At 46.4% G+C, this 23,799-nt stretch overlaps 1 protein-coding gene across 1 annotated transcript in view; it reads right to left on the reverse strand.

Annotated features, from left to right (window-relative positions):
* Window positions 1-23,799, reverse strand: part of CDH13 (cadherin 13) — a 989,149-nt gene that overhangs the window by 524,776 nt on the left and 440,574 nt on the right. Inside the window, exon 4 of the mRNA XM_059153524.1 lies at window positions 16,108-16,224. Within this exon, the coding sequence (XP_059009507.1) occupies window positions 16,108-16,224 (117 nt within the window). The remainder of the gene's footprint in view (window positions 1-16,107; window positions 16,225-23,799) is intronic.

A 23,799-nucleotide genomic window follows, 5' to 3' on the forward strand; every position in this document is an offset into this window, starting at 1 on the left:
CTGCTGGATATGTGTTCTCTGATCTTCAGCTAGAGGAGAGACACTGGCAGATGGGGAGACTGGGTCACTGATTTTCAAACAAAAAAATTATCTTAGCATTCTGTCTGGACAATGCTAAAGTGAGCTAGTATCCCTTATTAGTACAGCAAGATATTGATAATATCAATATCAAGCAGGATATTGATAATACCAGTACACTTACTTGGTAACTTTCAATTTTGGAAGGGTGCACGCACATACATACAAGCCTATTCCTCCTAGAGAAAGCTTTGCAATTACTTCACACCTTTGTAGGCAGATTTTCGCCGGAAAGGGAAAGAAGAAGGGAGGGGCACACTGACAGAGCGTTTGCTACGGGGCCAACACGGTCACCTAGGGGGTTTCATTTGGTCTTTCCCCAAAGGCGGACAGTAGGTGTTACTAGCCTCCCCTCACGTAAGAAACAGAACTCCTGTGGTTCAAGTGACCTGTCCAAAGGTGAAACAGCTGATCACCAGCAGGACAGAAACTGAAACCAAGTCTGTCTTATCCCATTTTTCTGACTTTATAGCACAGGATTGGGACATGCATGGAGACTGGTTTCCCAGCCCATCGCAATCTGAAACCAGCAAATTCCAAGAACTAGTTAGTCTTATCAGGAGCGAGCAGAGGGACAGCAAGGATGAGGGGCCACCGAGAGCACGTGGACGTGGAGAAAGAGACGAGGAAAGTAGGAAAAGTCCTGTGGAAACACACGGCAGAATGAAGCCACTCAACCCCGGCAGCGTATGACCCCACCGTGTGCCCCCAGTTTGGGATGGTGTAACATTTTCCCATCTGATAGTCAGAATAATAAAAACCATCTTTCCCTTAATATATGCATATGCTAACTTCAGTTTCCTTTAAGACACAGAACTACTGTAGGAAACATTACAGAGATAGTGGCATCCAAGTGGGTCACCTTATCAGAAACATTTTTGCTTTGGTTACCTGCGATATTGACCTACACGGGACCATTCTGTCCACAAAACAAAATACAGGAAGTGTCAACTCACAAAGGCCAAGAGTTACATATACTCACTTATGTATACTTATGCATAAATATATTATATTATATATATGAGTATATATGTGTGTGTGTGAGTATATACTTACATACTCCCATAGGATATTTAAATTTCTGAACCTTTCTCCAAATATCTTTCTTCTACCAAATTCATCATTTTATCCTCTTAACAGTAAATGATACAAAAAACTGATCTAAGAAAGGGAAAATTGTTTTTCTTAATCCCAAACTTAAAGGCTTTTGTTCTGCGTATGAAAGAATATATAGGTGCCTATAAGCAGAGATAAAGGTGGGTCCTTTCCTATTAGCCCAGTGTGGGGAGACCACTGGAATTGATCTTTTGACTACTCCTTCACTTACTCATTTATTCACTCAACACGTACTTATTGAGAACTTAATCTGTGTCAGACATAAGCTAGATGTTGAGGACAAAACAGGAACAACACAGGAAAACAACCAATACAGAGATTATCCTCTCCCAAATAGCCCATTTGGGTAATATAAGTCACTCTCCTCAAACAAAACAGGGGTTACACAGCTGGATCTTGCAGTGATTCATTCCCATTTCCTGGAGTTTGCACAAGGCTCTTTCTTCTTCAAAGGCTGGGTTGGTCCTGTAATGTGCTCTGACCTTGAGAGGGCACGGGGGCCATCAGCTGAACCCTTAGTGTTAGACCACCCTCTAAGAATGCTGCCAAAAGCAGTGAAAAGATAAGGGACAACATCAGTCTCAGTAGAATGGTGCTAGAGATGATGGGTCCCTGATATCAATCATGGTATGCCATGATTGAGTCTCCTAAAGACCTGGGAATTTTCCAGACTGGGCTCAAGTCTTCCCCAGGACAATAAAGGCTCAGAAGACCCAGTTGGGGCAAAAGGACACCAGGGTGAGGGGCAGAAGATTAGGACTTCTTACATCGTTTGACTTTAGATATAATTTTCCATCCTATTTATAAAGTTGGGCCATCTTTACACACACACACACACACACACACACACACACACACACACACACACACACATATATATATATATATTTGGGCCATCTCCAGGGTTCCTTCCAACTGTAACAGTCTATGATCTCTCTGAATTGAGAGATGGAGAAGATTAAAACATTAAGAGATATAAACATAACCAAAGAGTAGTATGAGCTTCAACGTGGATTTCCCTAACTTAGGAAGGGGACTAGGGGCCACTTCAGACCCTTGGTAGATCATTGGGTAAGTCAAATGAAGGGGTGTCTGGGTGGCTCAGTTGGTTAAGCAACTGCCTATGGCTCAGGTAATGATCCCAGAATCTTAGGATCAAATCCTTCAATGAGCTCCCTGCTTAGTGGGGAGTTTGCTTCTCCCTCTGGCCTCTCCCCATCTCCTGTTCTCTCTCTTTCAAATAAATAAGTAAAATCTTGTAAAAAAAAAAAAAAGAATGTCAAATGAAGATCGACGAGCAAACTGTCTGTTCAACAATGGTGCATCCATGGGTCAGAACTCTTGGTCATTTACCATGTCACAAACCTTCCTATATCTGGGGAAAACATATTGTTAAGGGTCTTTGATACCATAAGCCTTGGGTCATTCCATTCCCAGAGGGCAGAAAGAGGGGGAAAATAAAAATCATGAAGTATTCTTAAGTCATTATTTATTTTGGTCCATGTCTTAAGAATTTTTGCACGATGGCTACTTAGTAATATTTCTAGGCGACAACAGAAGAAGGTGGGCTTTCAGTGTCCCAATAAAGAAGAAAAGGTTGTGACTGGATAGCACATTGTCAGTCATCAGGGAGAGGTGGGAAATCTTAGTATAAAGAAGTAGCAACCAAGTTCCTCCACGTGTCCATGGAGTTTGACCACAGACGAATCCATTATTATGATTACATTATTATCACTGTTATTATTATTATTATTATTATTATTCCAGTCCTACCCAAGGAAGGGCAGTTCAGATGTATGAAGGAATTCATCCTCACAGAGGGTTGAGAAACCACTATGGCTAATGTCTATATTTTTTAATAACATCTTGATCAGCAAATTAAAAAAGAGATTTGTTAGAAAATCCTTTGACTTGGTGTCTGTCTCTTGGGGTCCTAAACTTTTCATTCTTTGGCTTATAAAGTAACCTATTAGATTAATTAAAACCTGTTGAAAACAATGAAGTCTCCCTGACTTTGGCCAAGAATTCCCATAAAACTGGCGTAAACTGTCTGATCCTCATGATCTTGGGAGTGGGAGGAAGAAAGCTCTGTCACAGAGCCCACTCCCTTTGAATGGATACCAGAAGCCTGGACATACCGTATCATGGCATATTCATTTTATATCTTCATATCATGAAGATCAACACAGATGGAGAACCAGTGACGTCCTCCAATCCTTGAGGGTGAAGGCAACAGGCTCTGGTATGATCCAAAGACATGGAATGGGCCACTGTTATGGCTAATACTGACAGCTGTCACTACTGAGTCAGAGAGAAACTGGATATATTTTTCATTAGAAAAAAAAATAAACAAATATGCCACCCACCCTGTTCCCACAATTCATTGTAGAGGCAGAAGAATGGGTTTAAAGCTCAGCTTCTCTAGAACCCATTTGGGCAACTGTTTGGCAGAATCCACTAAAACGGACCCAATAATCCCACGGTAGGTATATACCCAACAGAAATATGTGTATATGTTCACGTCAAATACTATTTGTAATGGCCCCAAACTGGAAATGATCCAAATTTGCCTCCAGAGTAGAAAGGAGAGAGGGTGGTGTATTTAGGAAATGTGATACTATACATCTGTGATTCTATAGATGTACCTGACAAGAAAGACCGATCTCATCAGTGTAATGCTGAGCAAGAAAATTTAAAAAGCACAAAATATGTGCTGGGTGATTCCATTTATATTAGGTACCAAATGGTGAAACTAACTCATGGTGATAGAGGGGAGGGCTGGTTATCCTGGGGGGATGTGGGGTTCGTGCCTGGAAGGTGACACGAAGGGGCCTCTGGGGGCTGGTCATTTTGTGATCTGAGTGCTGAGTTCATGGGCATATCCTGTCTACTAAAAAAAATCATGGCGTTGGACACTTACGATTTTGCACTTTGGCGTCTATATATTACCCTTCAATAAAGAGTTTTACAAATCCTAGTTCCACTGCTCTGAGGCATCAGAGAAGTCCTCTAATCACTCCATGTCCTCCTCTGTAGAGGCCATGGGAATGAATTCCTCTGCGTGGAATTCGTGACGGGACCCACAATGCACAGAGCACAATGTACTTCTGGTCGGGTGTCACTTCTGTCAGTCGGAGAGGGGGGCAGCCCCAGTGAGGTTGTCTCTAAGGATGGGAAGGGGAATGTCAGAGAGCTGGTGGGGAACCGCAGGCGGAACCGGGAGCTGCTGGTGTTTTCCTCACCTTCCCAAGCACGCGTGGAACATATATTTCCAATGAGCTGTGTTGTTAATCCTCAGCAAGGCTGAGGAGGTACTGCCCCCGATGAAAGCTGCACAGCATAATGAGAACAAAGATGTTCTAGACCTAGGGAGTAGAAGTGGGGGGTGCCAGATGGGTGGAGAATACATCGGAGCAGGGGCAGAGTGGATTCAAGCGTGCCTCGGGGAGGAGAGAGTCCGTCAGAGGGCTGTTTCCCAAGAGACGTTGTTAAACCAGCCCTTGGCTTTTGGATTCGAGTTTCATATCAGGTAACTATAGAGAATATATCTATATGCTACGTGTATGAATAATACATATACATACATGTACACATGTGCCCGAGTGCATACACATCTATGCAAAGATTTATGAATGGTGGCAGTCACAGCAATACGATTTACCACCAGGAGATGCTAGAGGGAAACCGCTGGATGCAATTCACGGCGGATGCTATGCGGGTTTTAACCATTTCGTCTAATGCGCTCCTTTGGTCGTTGGTCAATCATGCGGCATCCTCCTCAAGATAATATTTTAAGTGCAAAACAAATAAACATTGGAAAACCAAGAGAACAGGTCTACCCGTGGACCCCCTTGGGATCTGTAGACCCGACATGAAGAACCCCATGCAGCCTTTCAAAATGCCACCGAAGAAGGACGTTTGAAGACACGAAAGATGTTTCTGCGATGTTGGTGAGTAGGACATCGGGGAATACAACATGGCCCTGGGTGGGTACTGGGTGTTTAGGATAAAGTCTATCAAAGTGTGGGCCACAGAACCGGGAGCATCAGCAGCCCGAGGGGTGCGTGTGAGGACGGTGAGCTCTGAGGCCTCACTCCGGCCCTGGGGAACCCACACATTTGACGGGATGAGGGCAGGGAACCTGTGCTCTCACTAATTCGTATGCACTTTAGAGACTGAGAAGTACTGCTCTGAGGCCAACAGGAGTTACCTCAGGTTTGGAGGGACGGATGTTGGGGAGATTTTTTTTATAGTGTTTATTGTTAAGTATATATTTTTCTTTAAAGTTTTTATAATGAACATTTATTATTTTTAAAATAAGAAAAAAATTATAAAGACAGAAAGAAAAGCCAGATTTATTCCGTGGTACATTGGGAATGATTTCCAGATGCAAATAACAAAATAAAAGCACCACTTGCGAGGAATTTCAAGTTGTCAAATAAATGAACTAAAAATTGAGCAACACAGAGCCTGTGAATTGTGTATACTAATGCCTAGCCAAACATCAGCATTCAAAGGAGAAATTACTAAGAAGAAATGTATTTAGAGTGAATTCAAGGCTAGAAGGCCAACAGTGAACACAGCTGTTATGCATTTCTGAGCTGGAGGGAAAAAAAAAAAAAAAATACAACGATTTCAAAGCCACAGCCAGGAATGCCTGAACTAAAATCAGGAGGCACGGATCTGGCAGGATCTGTGCTCATATCCGTGCTCACGGCGAAGGGGCATCTGAAAGTCTGGTGTCCCACACACCTTGCTGGTGCAAAGGGAATCCAGTCACCAGAAGACCGGCGGAGGGGTCCAGCCTATCTGTGCAACTCTGCACAACACACAGAAAGATCTGTCTGCCCTGGGAGCACTCCTGTCTCCCCTGGGAGCACTCCCTTCTTGCCCCATGAAGGGCTGCTCAGCAGCCTCAGTGAAGAGTGAACTTGAGCGAGGAGGATACAGCAGGCCCGCTGGTGTCATGGAAGGTCTACTGCCCCACAGCTCAAGCCTCCATCCAGGTGACATGGTCAGCATCCCACCAAGGCACAATGTTCCCAGCTAAGGGGGGTCTTCCTCCACCCCCCTTCCTCTCCATGCAACACTCATCACCAAGGCTGCCCAGCTCTTGACTCAATGTCTTCTCTCCTGTCACCCGCCGCTTCCGGACCCAGGTTCCCTGCACTGCCCACCTGCTGCAGTCACTGCCTCCATCCAGGCCTCTCTGCTTCTGGTTCTCCCAGCCTACAGGTGTGACCCCGCATCCTGCCACCAGACTGGTCTTCCACAAATTACAGATCTGGTCCTGTCAGCCGCATTCAGTTATTCTAGACTGTCCAGATGCACGATGCTCTCTCTTGGCACTAGACATTGGATCACGCTCTTCCCAATGCCTAGAGAATTCTCTCCATCCCAACTTTACCTTGCCTACTGGTATGCAGCCACTTGGGACTTCTCTTGGGAATTATGTTCTCTGTCTTCTCCAGTTCTCCACACTTCCACGGCTCCCGATCATGGTCTCATCTGCCTGTTTACAGGTCTGTGTCTTCCGTAGTTCCGTGTCATTTGAGGGAGAACGCACGGGCAATAGCCAATGCAGTGTCTGGCCTATAGTAGTCGCTCAATGAATATTTCTGAGTTAATTCATTAATTCAGGCTCAGTTTTTCCACCTAGGAAGAGTATTTGCCTACCCAAAAGGCCTAAGCTGGGGCCCTTCCTCATCTCCAGATCCAAACACCTGGTGTGAGCCACCCACGGGTGGACCATTTAAATTTGCAACAAAGGGTGTTTGTGTCCAAGATTTTCCCCATTTCTGCACATAGAGGCAGGCCCAGCCCCACAATGAAGTGTCTCCCCTATAACCTCACTCAGAAGCCAGGGTTAGTTCTAAGCTAGAAAAGGAAATAAAGGTGAGTTCTTCTTTCCTCCCTCTGTGTCTTCAGAAAACTGTGGATGGGCCTGATTCTGACTCCATCCGGCTCTGCCTCCATCCTCTTCAGAGCTGGGATGAGAGGTCTGACCACAGAAGGGCCAGTCCATTCCCCACGGCACCTTGGGCCCTCTCCTTCACAGCCCTTATCAGCTGAGTCAGCTGTGGCCTCCTCGCTGAGAAAAACGGGTGGTGATATCTCTTAATTACACCAAAGATAGTCCTTTCAGCTTCCACTTTTCTTCTCGTGGCTCCTTTGAACAGGGTTGTCAGTAGACATCCCAACAACAAACCAACAAATGTGGCCTCTGAAAGCAGTCCACAGCTCTCCCTGCCTGGTGAAGAAAGCAGTTTTCTGCTTGTCAGCATGTGGTCTTTTTGTTCAACTAAGACATGACCCCCAGCCTTGACTCAGTGTCCAAACATGCATGTCAAGTAGCTGTTTGTGAGGTTAACCTCATGGCTCCACACTTTGCAGAGGATTTTCTCTCTCCCTTCCTCATTTGCCACGTAGAATTGGGACAACTGTGATGGAACTTGTCAGCCCCCAGAGATGGACTTGGGATTTTTGTGCAGAGGAGCAGAGGTGTGGCCGAACTAAAAGAGCCCAGGTTCAAGGTCTGCTTCTCCTTTGCCCTGGCTGTGTGGCCTGAGACAAGGCACCTAATGTGATGCAAGGAGTAGAATGATCCCAAATGACCCCTGGTGCTCACCTTGGATGAGAAACCCCAGGTAGATGGGTAAACCACTTCCACAAGCTGGAAGTTCTACTCCAGCATGGCTCCCCATGAGGCCAGGGCATTCTCTGACCCACCCAGCCTCCCATTCTGTAGGTCGGTGGCAAGCCGATGCTAGCTCGGGCTTCTTTGTGAAAGTCAGGTGTTAAATATTCAAGAGGTTTGCAAGTCAGTAGCTTGAAATTGGTCACTGTAAGAATACTTTCACCGAAGGAAGGGCAAACATTACTAATTGGGTCTTCCCTCCCCCTGCAAGAGCCTGTGGAATCGTAGACAATGTCTATAAATCTGGGTACCTGTGCTCAGGCTGCTGGACACCCCCAAAATTTGATTATCTGTCTACTGAAAGATCGTAGTCAAGCTGGCCTAAGACGGGGGAACTGTGGCAGCTGAGGGCCTCTCTGGCAAACCTAGATGGTGTTCAGCTCTCTGCCCAGGCCCTGGCATATCTCTCCTTAAGATGATGGGATTTTCATTTTTGGCTGACCCCTGGCTTCTACATGTTCTCTTTCTCCAATAAAACCTATTCCTTACCCCACGCCATGTGCTGTTTTGAAATCCATCCAGACCCCTGAGTCATGGCACGTGGTAATGCAGAAGGAGCTCAGCTTACACGACAACTCTGTTTACACCTGTCCTGCATGATTCCTAACCTCGGTTCCTCAGTGGCACAATGGGCATCTAGTACTGGCTTCCTGAGGGTGTGTGTGGGAGTCCAGTGACAAATCACGTGGGCATGCTGTTCAAACAGCAGAGGCCCACAGGGACTCCACATTCACACATGGCACAGTGCCAAGCTTGGTGACTGGCCCTCAAGACTCCTAGGTTTGGGTCTTTGCATCGCCACTCTTGTAACTGAGTAACCTCAGGCACGTTGCTTCAGGTCTCTGATTTCAGTTTCCCCATCTGAGAAGTGGGTACAATACTTTGTGGGGTTGTCCTAAGAACTAACCAGGAATTCAGTTGGGGTGGGGGGGTGCCATGACTGGCTTAGATCCCGACACTTACTAGATGTTGGAGATGCTAGCTGAATTCAGAGACTCTTCAACTCTCCTGTCTCCAGGGTGCTAATTCAAGCTGAAATGCCAGATCCTTTAATGTTCACGAATAATTAAATATAAATTCAGTCCGAGGCCAAATGTACATAACGATAAAGCCCTGGGAATCTTTCAAATTGAGAACTGAAAGGGTGATAAACTCAGGGCTAAAAATATTGCTTCCTCCATAGGCTCCGATGCCTTTATTTGCCAGAGGTATATCATGGAGGGCATTTTTGCATATGTATGTATTTGGCAAACAACCAAAACAACTCAATTATGTTTTATCATTAATTAAATTTTACAGAAAGAGGGCAACATTTGCTAATGGTGAATATATGCTTTTATTAGACTTTGTCAGAATAACTTGAAATTAAGTCTGTTCGGTTGTGAGTAAAGTTTTGAGTTTTTTTTTTTTTTTTTAATTTCAGTGGCTTTTAAATATTGTATGTATGAACAAATATGGGAATACAGCCTCGCTCTCCCTCTCTCTCCCCTACCCCCACACACCCCACACATAACCCATCAACATCATCTCCCACAATCTGCTAGGGATACTTATGTGACCTGACATAATGGTTGACTGCCAACGCATTTACCTGCTAGCCTCACAGCCATTGTGGAAAATTAAAATTTGCTAGAAATATCCGGACCGATCATATAATGGTCTATTAATTCCATTCTAACAACAAACGGGGCTGTGATCACTTCAATCCGTAACCAGTGAATGCCTTATCCAACCAGCCATGGGCCTAACCAGGATTCAAGTCGAAGAATATTTGGGTCCCTCCTGGGTTTTAGGCTGCGTGCTGTATCACTACACTTGAGGAGTTACAGTTAATACAAAGATAAGAAAAATACAAAAGAAACTGTCTTGCTGTTCCAATTGTGTTACATGAGCACAAAGAGGTCCAAACAATGTATAAAGGAGATCAAACAAAAATTCCCAGGGGGAGACTCTATCAAAAATGGGCTCTGGCTCACACTGCCCAAGAGAAATACAGTTTGAGCTAAATAAATACTTAAAAATTTTTTGGTAGCCACATAACAAATGAAGCCAAAAAAAACAACAAAAAAAGAGAGATTAATTTGAATCACACCAATGTATCCAAAATGTTTTTACCTCAACAGGGCTCGAGTATAGGGATAAACAGTGAGGTATTTTCTGCTCTTTGTGAGTTTGTACTACATTTTTGAAATCCTGTGTTTACAACACATTTACGTATCAATTTAGATATTATATTTCCATGAAAAGCATCTGACCTGTACTAAGATGAAAATTTAAGTTAAAAAGGTAGATTTCACATGGGAAGTTGTTCCAATAACCGAATCAAACAGTTTTAAAGTTTAAACTAACATCAGCTAAAATTAGATAAAATCTAAAAATGCAGCTCCCTGGTTGCCCTGGCTACACGTCAGGTGCTCCAAGGCCACGTGTGGTTAGTGGCTATGATGCTGGGCAGTGTGCACAGAAATTTCTGGGAGAGTGTACATGGTCCACTAGGCAGTGAGGACATGTATGTAAATACACACATGAAGGGGGTGTGTCCCAGGAAGAGGAAAGGGTTCAAAGTCATAGAAATAGGACAGGTGTATATACCCGTGGGCTTGCTGAATGTAGAAATAACCTGGGCTAGTCAGTTCAACAAGAATTTTTGACTATTGAGCTCTGGACATTTTGGTCTCTCACATTCAGATTTCTATTCTACAGACCAGCCAGGACTAAGTTGTAGTTATTGAGCAACTTGGCTAGTTGTTTTTAAAAGGAGAAATGAAACAGCTGTAAATTTCTGGAAAGCGGCATGTAGTCAGACTTGAATAAAAAAAGTGAAACAGTGGATTTTAAAAGGGGTGGAGGGCTGATGGGGGCTACCCAGAATGAGTCAGGCAGTACGATGGGGCTGAGTCAACGTTTCAGTGGGAGGGTAAGATGCGGCAGTACTGGGGGTCCAGTTCCAGAATTCTAGCCCGGCTTCTGAGGACAGAGCTTGGCACCCATGGGTTCTCAAAGTGATGTGAATGACTCTTAAACGGAATAAAGCAGATTCAATTTTGAGACACCAGATTCCTTGGCACCTGTTCGCATAGGTGGGCATAAGCAGGGAGGTATAGATCACCTGGATGTGGGGAGAACCCTAATAAATCATTTGCTCGGAATTCTGAGGAATATTAGGAACTGCCATAAATTATCCTCATGTATGACTTGCATTCGTGACACAGCCAAAGCAGAGTTCTGGTTGAGTGGTTTTCATGATTTGGTCTAATGATCTATGTTGATTCCCCTTATGGAAAGCGCATGGTCCAATTACATATTTCTTCCATTCTGGGTTAAAGATGTCCTTCTAAAGGCCCATTCTACCAATTTATAGGGGATATAAAAAAAGGATTTTCAGTAAAATGTACTTTCATTGGTTTTGATGAAAAGGGTTTGTGATGAAAGTAGAATCTCTAATAAGCATTTCATAAATGACTTGTCTTTCAAACTTAATATAAAACAGAATAAAATACGTCTCCCAAAGACCTCCTTGCTGCCTCACAGATTTAAAGTCCCCTGCTCTCAATCAATCAGACCCAAGAACTCAAAAATCTCTAAAGACGCAATCAAATATTTATCAGTGAAAGTTGGTAAAACTAAGAAATTATTTATGGTCCAAATTTTGAAATAGTCACACTTTGAAGGGGGAGGAGAAAAGCACATGTTGGGAATTACACATCTCTTTAGGGCATCTGCCCACAGATCCTCGCTGCCATCTGGAATTCAGAAGCAGGAAGGACATCACAGGTTTGAGGCAGTGTGTTCACAATTGGGTCTTTAACCTGTTTTTCAGAAGCACTGAGAGAGATGATGGAAAAGCAGTCTCCGAATTCTAGTAATTTAGCCACTTACCAACGAATTAATTATTTGGAAGATAAATAAATTATGCATCAGCCAAAACTCTGTCTGACCCTTAGAGCTCCCCGTGTGGCCCTTCTGTCAATATACAGTTCTACATGGCACAGCCTCAGCTAAGAACTCTTCCCAAACCCCGACCCCCTGAGAGTGGATTCACTCCCACATCCTGCTTTTGATGCCTTCACTCTGTAGTATGAGTCTCGTTTCTTTCAAGGAACTCAGGTGGTGACAAAATATGACAAAAAGAAAAAAGAAGAAAGAAAGCAAGAAAGCAAGACATAGACACTTAAGGTTCCATCCATCCTCCTGAAGCTCAAGACAAACAAACAAACAAAAAAAATAATTTTGTGGCGGCATGCCAATTCCTGTGTGTTTTGGGATCATTTTGGACTCAGTTAAGATTAATTTTTTCCTAACATTGTATCACGAAATTTACAAACAGAGGAGAAGTTGAAAAAGGCTTTCAACGATCAACCTTACAGCCACCGCCTAGACTCTACCATGAACATGTTACTGTACTTGTTCTATCATCTGTCTATCCATTTACCCAACCCTCTATCCCTCTAGTGTGTGTGTGTGCGTGTGCGCGCACGCACTTCAAACAATTAAATTTAATTTAATGCTGTTTTAAAGAAAGTCATTGTTAGCAGAGGCATTTCATTCCGTGAAAGAGAATTCTCAAATTGTACTTAGTAGTGCTGGGCAGGCAAGTTAAGAGCAGAGCCTATGAAAGCGCAAAGACTGGAGGCTAGTTAAGAGCAGAGCCTATGAAATCGCAAAGAGTGGGCATGGAACTCATCTCTGCTACTAAGTGACTGTGGGACTCCGGGCAGATGACTATCCCTCTGAGACTCATTACTCTCAGGAGGCACTTTGGAAGATGATCCTCATGGGGTTGTTATGATGAGAACTCAACATAATAGATGAAAGGTGCTTATACTTTAAAGTATTGGACAAATAATGCATTTGTGATGATTTTTTCCATTCTTCTGCAATCCCATGGGATTGATGCCTTTTGTCATTAACCCTCCAGCCCCTCATGCAGTGCCTTATACATAGCTGATGCTGAATATGCGCTTATTGATGTAAACTGATGTGAATTTCGGAGATTTTCCCACCTAGGATGCTGCGAGCACTTATTAATGGAGAGAAGCAAGTACAGTCAGCTTCAAAGGCACAAGACAAGAAAGTTAGTTCTGGAAATGAGATAGGAGCAGAAGACGAGACAAAGAAAACCTGGCCTGTAAAGCAGAAGTATTTATATTAGGTTCAGTAAAGGAACGGAATCCATCAGTGCCCTGTCCCTTCCCTCGGATCTCATCTTTTCGGGGCACACCAGCAGACTTCCAGCTGTCTCCTCATGGCCTCAGAAGGCCCTTGTGCTCATGCCCAGGGCACAGGGAAGGCTGGTTGTGCTGGTGAGCTTACACCTTTGGGAAAGACCTTCAACCAAAGATGGATGGGTTGGTGTATAAATACCCCAGCTCCCTCCCCTGTGGCATGTGCTTACCACCGTTTCCTAGCATTTCCCCTTGGGATTGCCATGCAGTCACCAACAGACAGCCGGACAGCCACAGTTGCCCTGATAAACAGGCCTCTCAACTGGTTCCTTTCTTTCCTCTCTCACCTCCTCATTCCTTACCTGTATTCTTTTCCTCTCCTAAATAAACTACTTGCATTTGAGTTCTTGTATCAGGGTCATCTTCAGGGGGAAACCAAAGTGACACAAGTGTCTTTATGCTTTCATAACCCCAGAGTCCCTTCTTTAAATGGCATCCTGAAGTCTGATATGTGATATTTCAAAATTAGAGCTGCCTGACTCAGAGAGTTTGGGTGGGTGGGTGGGATTTGTTTCCTTTCTCTCCACCTCCCCGAACTCTCTGAAGACACCCGGATACTCTCTCATAGTTCAGCAGAGCATCACTTGGTTAGCTATTAGTGGAGTTGATGAAGGTAAGGCATAGGATATAAAGAAAAGGATAAGATGAATGAATAAAACCAAGCAGGGAAAAAGACGAAAGGAGTTCCTTCAAAGCATAGAAAGCACAGACATAGTTTTCACACAGCAGTACAGTTATTCACTACTTGGTGGTGCTCATGCTGTTGGTCCATAGCTCCCCTTAAAGTAGGACTGGTTTAGGCCAGTGGTTTTCAACCCTGGCTGCCCATCAGAATCACCTGGGATTTAAAAAAAAATTCTGATGCTTAGACCTCACTCCTTGACCAACTCAATTGATCTTGCAAGGTGGAGCCTGGTGTCTGTATTTTAAGTGCCCCAGGCAACTCCGTTGTACGATGGGGGTTGAGAACGCCAGGCTTACAGAAATGTCTAAAGAACAAGGATACAAGTTGTGCCTCTGAAACTGTTCGAGGCAGAGTCTTGCATACTTGAGGAATCTGGCCCTTGGGGAGTGCCACCCTTGGCTTCAGGGACACCTACACAAGGGCCATCACAGTGGTTAGGGCTTTCCGAAGGGTAGGGTACATCAACCCCACTGCTGCCCACTTGGAACAGCTCTGCTTCCTTCTGCATGGTGTTTTGGACTCCTGGCAAGATTTTGCTTAAAAAAAGGTGCCTTTGATACAGTGGTAGTTTAAAATCACAAATATGGTGATTACCAAGACATTGGATTATTGATGCCTCTAATTTCCAACAGAAATAGATTTCTAATAGTCCAAGTTACCCTCACTTCTGGTCCAGATCACTCTAAGACAGCCCTCTTGGCAGATCTTTCTGTGTCCACTCCTCCTGATTCCTCTGTTCCCACAAATCATCCCCAATGAGACAGCCAGAGGGTCTTTCAACACACACATAGGGTGACCTTCCAGTGGTTTCTTATATGTACACAATGAAATCCCCACTCATCATGGTCTCTGGAGGCCCTATGACAGGCCAGCTTCTCTGACTTCAACTCTTACCACTCTCTTCCTTGCCTGCCTTATTGCAGCCATCCAGACATTTTGCTCCCCAGATACACCTCATTTTTTTTCCCACCTGCAAACCTTTGCATGTGCAGGGCCCTCTGCTAAGAATGCGGCTTCCCCAGATCTTCCCATGGCTGTCTCTTTCTCATTTTTCCAGTCAATCAAACAACAGGGTCTCTGACAGCCTTCTTGGCCATGTTTGTGAACTCTTCTGTCCCTCTATTCCCTGGTCTAGCCATTTAGTCTCTTTCTGAAGAGCTGTTTCTGCTCTTCACAGAATTTCTTATCCTTTGGAATTTTCTTGCTTATTTACGTGCTCATCAAAATATCTGTCTTTCCACTACAGTCCAAGCTCTATCATAGTCGGGGTTTCTGTGCTGTTCATACCAATAGTCATCCAGTCCCAATCTTGGAGTCTGCCATAAGACAGATGCTCCTTACTTATGTAATAAATGAATAAATAATCCAATAGCACCAGCCATTAAGGTCATTCATTGAACTAACCCACCACTGTTCAAAATCTGTGATGACCAAAAAATATCAACTGGTTTGAATTTGATTCTCCATGTTGGCTTTTTCTAGGGGGAGAGGATGTACCAACCGGGTCATCAGTATTTCTGCCCATTTAGCAGCAAACATTTCTAGCTGGAAAAGTTATTGCCCTGGCTCATGCAACATTGTTTTCTGGATCTGGTTAAGTTGATTTAGTTCTTTTGGTCTGGTTTAGTTTTTAGAGGGTTGACCTAGTGGTGCTCCTAGACTTACACCTTTGAAAACCAAGATCTAGGGACTCCTGGGGGTCGCAGTCACTTGGGCGTCTAACTCTTGATTTTGCCTCTGATCATGATCTTGGGGTCGTGAGATGGAGCCCCACATTGGGCTCTGAGTCCCACGTGCAGCCTGCTTAACACTCTTTCTCCCTTTGCACTTCCCCCTGACTCTCTCTCTCCCTCTCTCTTGAATAAATAAATAAATCTTTAAAAATAAAAGAAGGAAAAGAAAGCTAGGATCTAAATTAAAAAGGCCATGGATGATCACACTGCTGTACTAGTAGTGTAGAGAGTATTGGGCTGGTGACCTGGACATGATCTTAAAAGCGACGAGGCTATTTAACCAATGACATCTCCCAGACACAACTTTAGCACTGTTATCTGCCACGTAGCTCTCCAAAGCATGATATTCAAAGACGTTATTATTGGGTATTTTTGTAAATGCTTTTTTGTTGTTGTTGTTTGATGGCCTTTTGTCACTCTCTTATTGGCAAAACCATCTGGCTAGTTACCATAGAGTAATAAAGACCGATTTCAGGGGGCCACCAAGACAATCACAGTCAGTCTGCCTCGAGTATGCGCTCCTCTTCATAAAAACATGCCTTTGTTATGTCATTTGTCTTTTGTCTGACTTACCTTGCCAACATCTCGTGGGAAAGGTTGTCTCTGATTCTCTGGAATTAAAATGGGAGATACCACAATGGACCTCTTTTGTCTTGGGACAGGAGAAGTTCTTGCAAATTTAAATATATCCTAAAAGAGAAAACAACAAAACCAGTTGACTAAAATCCCCCACGGAGAGAATGTATGAGTCTGCTCTGAGCTATAGTTCCTTTGTTGTGAAAGCATACAGCTGTTTGGACATTGTTAATTTTATTCTATCAAACCTCATTAGCGTTAGCAAGTACATCGTTAGAATCATAGTAAAGCTGACATTGTGATTCACAATAACTATCATTAAGCTCTTTAATCCCATCTTCTGAATCATTCTATTCCTCATGTCTGTGTTGATTTATATGCCCTTCAGTGTTTGTAGATTCCAGCTCTTAATCTGCCCAGCGAGGAGACTACTCACCTGGTCACTAACCCACAAAACCCGCTGGATATAAAAGTGACTCTCCTCATGGCCAACTGCAAGGTCCTTACACTCACAAATGAACAGAGATGAAGGGGTAGTCACAGAAGTCCAGACGAGGTCAGGCATTATGGGGACTCCTGGTGGATGTTTTCTCGAGGACTCTTCATTGTAACTGTTGGGATGCACTACCAATAAGCTCAAAACTTTGACGACTAGAACAACACTGTCCAATTTCTGCCTTATCTGTAATTTACCTATTCAATGACACAAATATGTGCCAAAGAGGAAACTTTGTATCATAATTTAAGTGAAGTGATGAAGTGCCAGTATTGCTTTCCATAAAAAGCAGGAAACCATGAAAATAAACATATTAGAGACCGAATGACGGTATTCAATTCGAAGTGGAAACTCGAGGGCAAAAATAAGCTCCTCTTTGTCTTTTTAAATTTTAAAAAAAGATTTATGTATTGATTTGAGAGAGGTCAGGTCAGGCAGAGAGTCTCGAGCAGAATCCTTGCTGAGAGCAGAGCCCGATGTGGGGCTCGATCTCACCACCCTGAGATCAGGACCTGAGTTGAAACCCAGCATCTGATGCTCAGCCAATCGCAGCACCCCGGTGCCCCAAAGATCTTCTTTTTAACAGGGAGAAAAGAAAGGCTTAGTGGGGCATGAAAAGGTTGTTAGCACCAAGCTGAGGATTTCCCCCTGATCTGATCAGAGAACTGAAAGGGGAATATCATGTTCAGTACATAAACCAGTCTCGGTCCATGCTACCTGCTCACCGAAATTATGTTATATACCATCAAATGTAAGCATCTCAAACTTTGGACAACACGTCCCTCCCAAAATCATGTGGCAAATGGTATTTAAATACCATCACTGATCCACGCCCCGCAAATGTATGCGTGTATATGTATGCGTGTGCGTGCGTGTATGTGTGTGTTTTAAAGGAAAATCTATATAAGAAAAGTTAAACAGGAAGCCAGACCAACTAAGGCTAAGAAGGCTTCTATAATTTTTCTCTAGATTTTGGTGGGAGTGTAATTTGATGGTCCTCTTGTGGAAAGCAATCAGGCAATATTTATTGGAAATCTTACAAATGTACATAGCCCTTCACCTGGTAATATCAGCCCTAGGAATACATTCAAATGCTAAATTCGAGAGAAGAATAAAATAGCATGCAGAAATGTATTCAGCAAGACATTATTTATAAAGGGTAAGAATGGTAAACAACCCAAATGTTCAATGCGAGGCGAAGTTGAATTTGGGCCCATCAGCAGGAGACACTCTTAGATAGTTAGCAGTAATGCCGTCTGGAGGAGCAGGTTCTAACCACGACTACCACCTTCGGCTGCGTCCACAATCGCCAGCACAGACTACTCTCATTATAACAATTTCTCACGTGTGCCCTGGACAATCCGCTGGGCACATTACACGTGTCCACTCTCATATGTGCAATTAAGTTCTCAAGTAAACCTTATCCCTCCTCGACTAATGAGGAGTACCAAGTTCAGAGAGACGATGCGACTTGCTCGATGCAGAAGCTAGCAGGGAGAATACATAGGATAAAATACGTAGGGAAGCACAGGACGGCATATTGGGCACCTCCTATCTTACATAAACTACAGGGAGCGTAGAAGAATAACATTTAAAATCTCGATGCATGAGTGCAAATAAAGACTATTTGGTTTCTGGGAAGACCGAATAATTACTATTCAGGTAAAGACAGAAAACTGGAGGGGTGTGTGTGTAATGGAGGGAAAATAACAAGGGTTGGAACTGTAACAACAAACCCACGCGTCCAACCAACCACCACCAACAAAATAAGGCAGCCCCTCCCCTGCCCCCAGGCAAAATGCAGCAAAGAGAAGGACAGAATGGAACAAACAATGGTAAGACAATGAAAAGCACAGTGGATTATATCCGGGGAACTGTGATGTGCACAACATCTGTGAAGATTCTGTCGGTTTGCAGAGGGAATGACAAAGGAATAGAAAATATGTAAAATACGTACAACATATGAATCTCATTTACAATGAAAGAAATCTTGAGGTTTAGATGAGAGAATGCCTCAGCAAGCACTATGAAAAGACTTAAAGTTCGATGCAGGTAGGAAGAATGGGTGATTTGGCCCCGTGACCAGGCAAAGGCAGGCTTCGGTTCATGATGACGATATGTGTAGATGTCTCGAAAGTCACAAAAAAGCACACCGTGTCATCAAGCACAAACTTCCCACTGTTTATAGTAGAGGGCTGATGGGTGTTTGCAGGTCTGTGGATGGGTGAGAGTTTTGTCCTCATGGGGATCGAGGGGGTCAGGCTCCTGAGTCCCCGTCCCTAGAGCTGGTGGCCTCCCCGCTCACCAGGGAGCCAAGCCTGCGGTGGCCAGTCCCTGTCCCCAGCTCTCATGGCATCCCAGAAGCTTAGTAACCGCTGTGTCAGCCCTTGGGTCTTAAGTGCCTAAGAAAAGACGCAGGCAGCCCTGAGCCTCAGAATGGCAGCAGCACATGTGCAAGGGAGCGGGGTAGAGGTGGGAACAGCTGATTTGAGAGACACTTCCGTGTGCATCAGAGAGCTCTCCACGGTGGGCACAGTCAGGAGTCCCAGGACCGGGCCGTGCTGTGTCTCCCAGCCATTTGCTTTACGATGACAAGGACCTCAGTAACTATTTGTCCTTGGCTGTGTTTTCATGTCAGCGGCTCTGTTTTTGTTTTTGTCTGTGACTTATGTGTAAATCTACAACTACGTGTTTGTAGACAGATGCCTACCTCGATCCTTGCCTCCGCATCTAACTTTGATCAGGTCTGTGCTAAACGGCTTGCTTGCGGGCTCTGAAGCCGCGTGTTTCCGTGTGACGGGGACAGCGTAGGAGCCAGAGCATCGGATGTGACTGACAATCATACACCTTGTGCAGATCTAGATGGGCGTGCTGTGCGATCGTGTTTATGCCCGACGGTGAGCGCTTGTATCTGTCAGTCCGGGGTGGGAAGCCTCTGAGCGCACCAGGCTGGGGGGAACCTCAAGAAAGCCGAGGGGATAAAACGAATGTGACCGACCGAGGAGCTGCTTCGAGAAGCGGAAGAAGCTTCTAGAAGGAGAAGAGACAGGATGTGGGAAAGAGTGGAACATCAGGGTAAAGGAGCGGCCGTGTAAGGATTTCCTGATTTCTGATGTACCCAGACAGCGGGCAAAGAGGAAAAAAACAAAACAAAACAAAATAAAACAGCGGTTCTGGGCACAGGTGCTGTGTGCGGGCGACTGTGGGGCTGTTGGGCATCCAGCAGAGACTTCTGGAGGGCACGTAAAGCGTTGTCTTTGGGAGGGAGCGATGAATGAGGGAGAGAGATGTCACCGTCACCCACGGACGAGGGGAGCCGGGTGGGAGGGAGACGCTGATACCGCCCGGGTTACGTTGAGAGAGAAAAGGGAGGGGCTCAACCATTGGACGGGTTTCTAAAAGGCCAGTAAAAGCCCCGGAAAGGTTAGGTGGCGGCACAAAGGAGGAAACCAGAAGGATGAAGAGATGACAATGTCAAGCAGGACGGGGCGCGTGGCCGCATCACACAACGCAGACGTCCCTCCAAAAAGCCAGATACCCGTTGGGCTGGACAAGGAGTGGGTATTGATGTTAGAAAGAGCAGCGTCGCGGCGTGTTAGGGTCGCGAGTCAGAGGGATCCATGAGAAGCGGGGGCTCTGGTGCCGAAGGAAAGGGGAGACGCGGGAAGAAGTCTGTCCCGTGAAAGGGGAGGCCAGGCGGTGTGCTGGGCGCGCCGAGGAAAGGGCTCGCGGGAGGAAGCCGCCGCGGGGGGTGAGCGCAGGGGACAAGGGATGGGGGCGCGTGCCCACGGGGGGGGGGGGGGAACAGGAGTGGCTCCGCAGCTGTCAGCCCAGGTGGGGAGGACGTTAACTGCCTTCCCCGAGGACAGAGAGAGGTTAAGGGGGATTTCTCATCTGTAAAGGAGGGCAGAGAAGTGAACAGTGGGCTTTATCAATACCGGGACACGGATTCGAGGACATGAGGACAAGCCGCTCAGTCCCTTCTGTGCGTGAGTCACTCAGCCGTTGGTGGTTTAAGGCCTGATCTTAACACAGACACACGTGACACAGCCTCCTCTAGATTCCCAGGTTCTCCAGACACCCGCACGCTACCATCAAAGTTCTCACCAGCAGCAAACGCGTATGCACACCTGCACGTACACACACACACACACACACACACACTCTCATGGATAGTTACACATACAACAGCCTCACATGACAAGCCTAAACCCAAGGACACATGGGACACACACACCACACCTTCCTGCTTCAAACAGAGGCAGTTTTCTCAGCCACGGGGACACTCACGCGGGCGTGAGCCTCCCGTGGGACCCTCCCCGTGGCCCCGAAGTTGCTGGACGATGATCTTCTGCATCCGAGAGCCTGGCCCAGGAGGTGGAGGTCTGCAGCAGCCTCGTCCAATCTCGCTCAAGGCAAAGGGGCAGAACCGTGTCCTGGGGGAGACTCGCTCATGCAGGACTTTACCACAGGGGAACTCTCCCCCTTCCAGAACGTCTGGCATCTCCTGGGGACTCGCTGGAGCCTTTGTCTTTCTGTTGTAGGGTGTCTGGGTTTACAGCCCCATTTGCTTTCTTCTCTGCTTCTCAATCTCAGGGGAGACTGGCGGTGTGTCAGAAGGAAGTTTCACACTCCCCGAGGGTGTCACGTCACACAGTGGAGATGGCATGCTGGAAATGGAGGGGGGGGACCCCAGTCACCGTGGCCAGGGCAGGGGCTGGGGGCCGGGGAAGGAGGAACGAAGCGAAAAATGTGAAAAGGGGAGGAAGACGGGATTCATATCCATCCATCCATTCATTCATTCATTCACTCATTCACTCATTTCTTCAAATGCTTCCCGTGGAGCCTTCCTCTCTGCTGGGAGTCTTTCTAAGCATCTGGGAAAGTCCGGGGATCAAGAGAAACCTGGGCCCTGGGCAGCTCCCCTTCTGGAGCGGGGAGCGAGGCGAGCGGACCAGTGGCCTGGAGCACCAACAAGCGGGGGGCCTGAGGGTGTGCAGGGGGGCGGCTGCTGAGGTTTTCATCAGGAAGGCGGCGGGCAGCCGGAGGGAGGCGGCCTGCTTGGCCAGAGCACGGGGAGGAGCACAGGGAGCAGCACGGGGCGGAGACCTTCTTGGACTGTGAAAGGGATCTGAGAAGCTGGCGGGCTGCCCTGTAGCCCACAGCGGGGCCTCTGGCTTCTATTTTGCATGAGGTGTGAGTCTTGGGGGTAGAGGTTTCAGCGGAGACGTGACAGGAGCCCACTTACAATTCAAAAGACACATATGCAGGCCGCTGTGTGGGGAACAGACTTATGGGGGGAACGAGAGGTTGCTCATTTGTCGCATTTCTACCTTTTCCCAACCCGACCTCCACAGGGCAAGAGGTTCCTGGGAAAATGCACGTCTGAGTATTTGATCTGGGGAAAGGCAGAGCCGGAGTCGGTGTGCTCTCCTCCTTCCCACGGCATGCTCAAAGTCTTCCCGAGGTAGAATTTAAGTACCATCCAATTCATCCATTTTCGTGTGACGATCAGGACATTTCCGGAGTTGAGCCATCATCACCGCCAGCTTATCGTAGAACATTTGCATCACTCTGAAGGAGAGCCGGTGCCCACAGGCTACCCCAGCTCTGCGTTCTCTCTGTACACATCTGCCTTCTCCCTACATTTCAGAAAAGGGAATCACAATACACTTCCACAGTGTGGCCTTGCCTCGATGGTGGGAGGACCGTGACGGAGAAAGGGACGGAGCCCACACCCAGGGTCCCTCCCACCGCACTTGGGGTGGACGCCACCCCAAGAAAGCAGTGAGATTTGAGAGGAACAACCCTATTCCCTTCACCCCGAACCTAAGGCCAGAAAGTAGCGTGGACCTGTCTTGCCACCTGTCAGAGGATCTCCCTGAGCCAATACTCACACGGGCTGGAAGGGACCAGAGGACTCGGGCCTGGCGTCCCCCAGTCCTTGTTCTTGTATCGGGTAATAAACGAGAGGGAGAAACAGCCCCAACTCAGGGACGAAGCCACAGACGTCTGCCTTTGTTCTCTCTCCTACCGCTGTGAGTTCTGGCAAAGTCCTGTGCTGGGAGGAGAGATTTCGTTAAGGCGACGCACTGCAGGAGCGCGGAGCAAGCGAGCGCCGCGCCACCCGAGACCTGGTGGTCCGCCGGGCCCTGGGCGTGGACAGTGTTGGAGATCACGGTGGGAAGGTCAGGTGTACTGCTGGGCCGAGAGGGGCCTTTACGGGGTTCATGCGAACGGGTGATGTTTTGGGGATTTGAATGGCACGTCCGGTTAAATGATCCTGAAGATTATTCCTTTGGAGGGTTTGAAGTCTGCATTCCAAACTGTAGTCACCTGGCCTGTTCCTTTCTCATCTTTCTAAGCCAAAGATTTACTTGGCAACCTTGTCCTGGACTCACCAGGCCCGTGTAGCAAAGACTGCCATTTACAGAGTAGGGACGAGCCGGGTACCACGCTGGGCACCGGTACCAGTGTCCCATTTAACCCATCCCACAGCTCCTAGGTAGAACCACTACGCCTATTGGCATGAGGCTCAAAGATGCAACCGACTTCCCCAAAGTCACTTAGGTCTTGATCGAAGCACGGGGGAACCCTGGCATCTGCGGCTCAGGACCCCTGCTCTACGCACGATGCTGCTGTCTCCACAGGCCCAGCCGGTGCCCACCTTGACCAGGAGGCCTGCGTCCGCACAGAGCTCCTTGGCCCTGTTTACCTGAGTATACTGCAGAATCACGACTCTGCGTGTGCCGAGGATAGACCACACATCTCTGGCAGCCTCTGGCTAGAAGGATCAGCTACTGATACTGCAGGGGGACAACTTAATTGTCTGCAAATTTCTGCAAATGAATGGAACTGCAGAAATCAATCTCCAATTTATTCCATTTTTGCAGCTGATCTCATGGCGCTGCAAGCTGCCAGGAGGAGGGTTCTCTGCCCCTCTGTTCCCATTCTGCATTCAATCAGAGGCACCGTTCCGCCAGCTTTGCTGTACCTGGGGCGAGACTTAAAATTTGCTTTATTAACTCCTGGGGCTGAAGTTTGCCTACTTAAGGAAGAAACAATCAACAAACATCAAACTTTCGGCAGCGAACGCGGGAGGCTTGAGAGCCGGGACTCTGAGGACAGCTTGCTTTGTTGACTATCTCCCTGACGTTCTGGAGGCCGGATGTCAGCGCAGCTGTCACCTGCCG

Source organism: Mustela lutreola, chromosome 16 (genome assembly GCF_030435805.1).
Source record: "Mustela lutreola isolate mMusLut2 chromosome 16, mMusLut2.pri, whole genome shotgun sequence".
Classification (NCBI taxonomy): Eukaryota; Metazoa; Chordata; class Mammalia; order Carnivora; family Mustelidae; genus Mustela; species Mustela lutreola.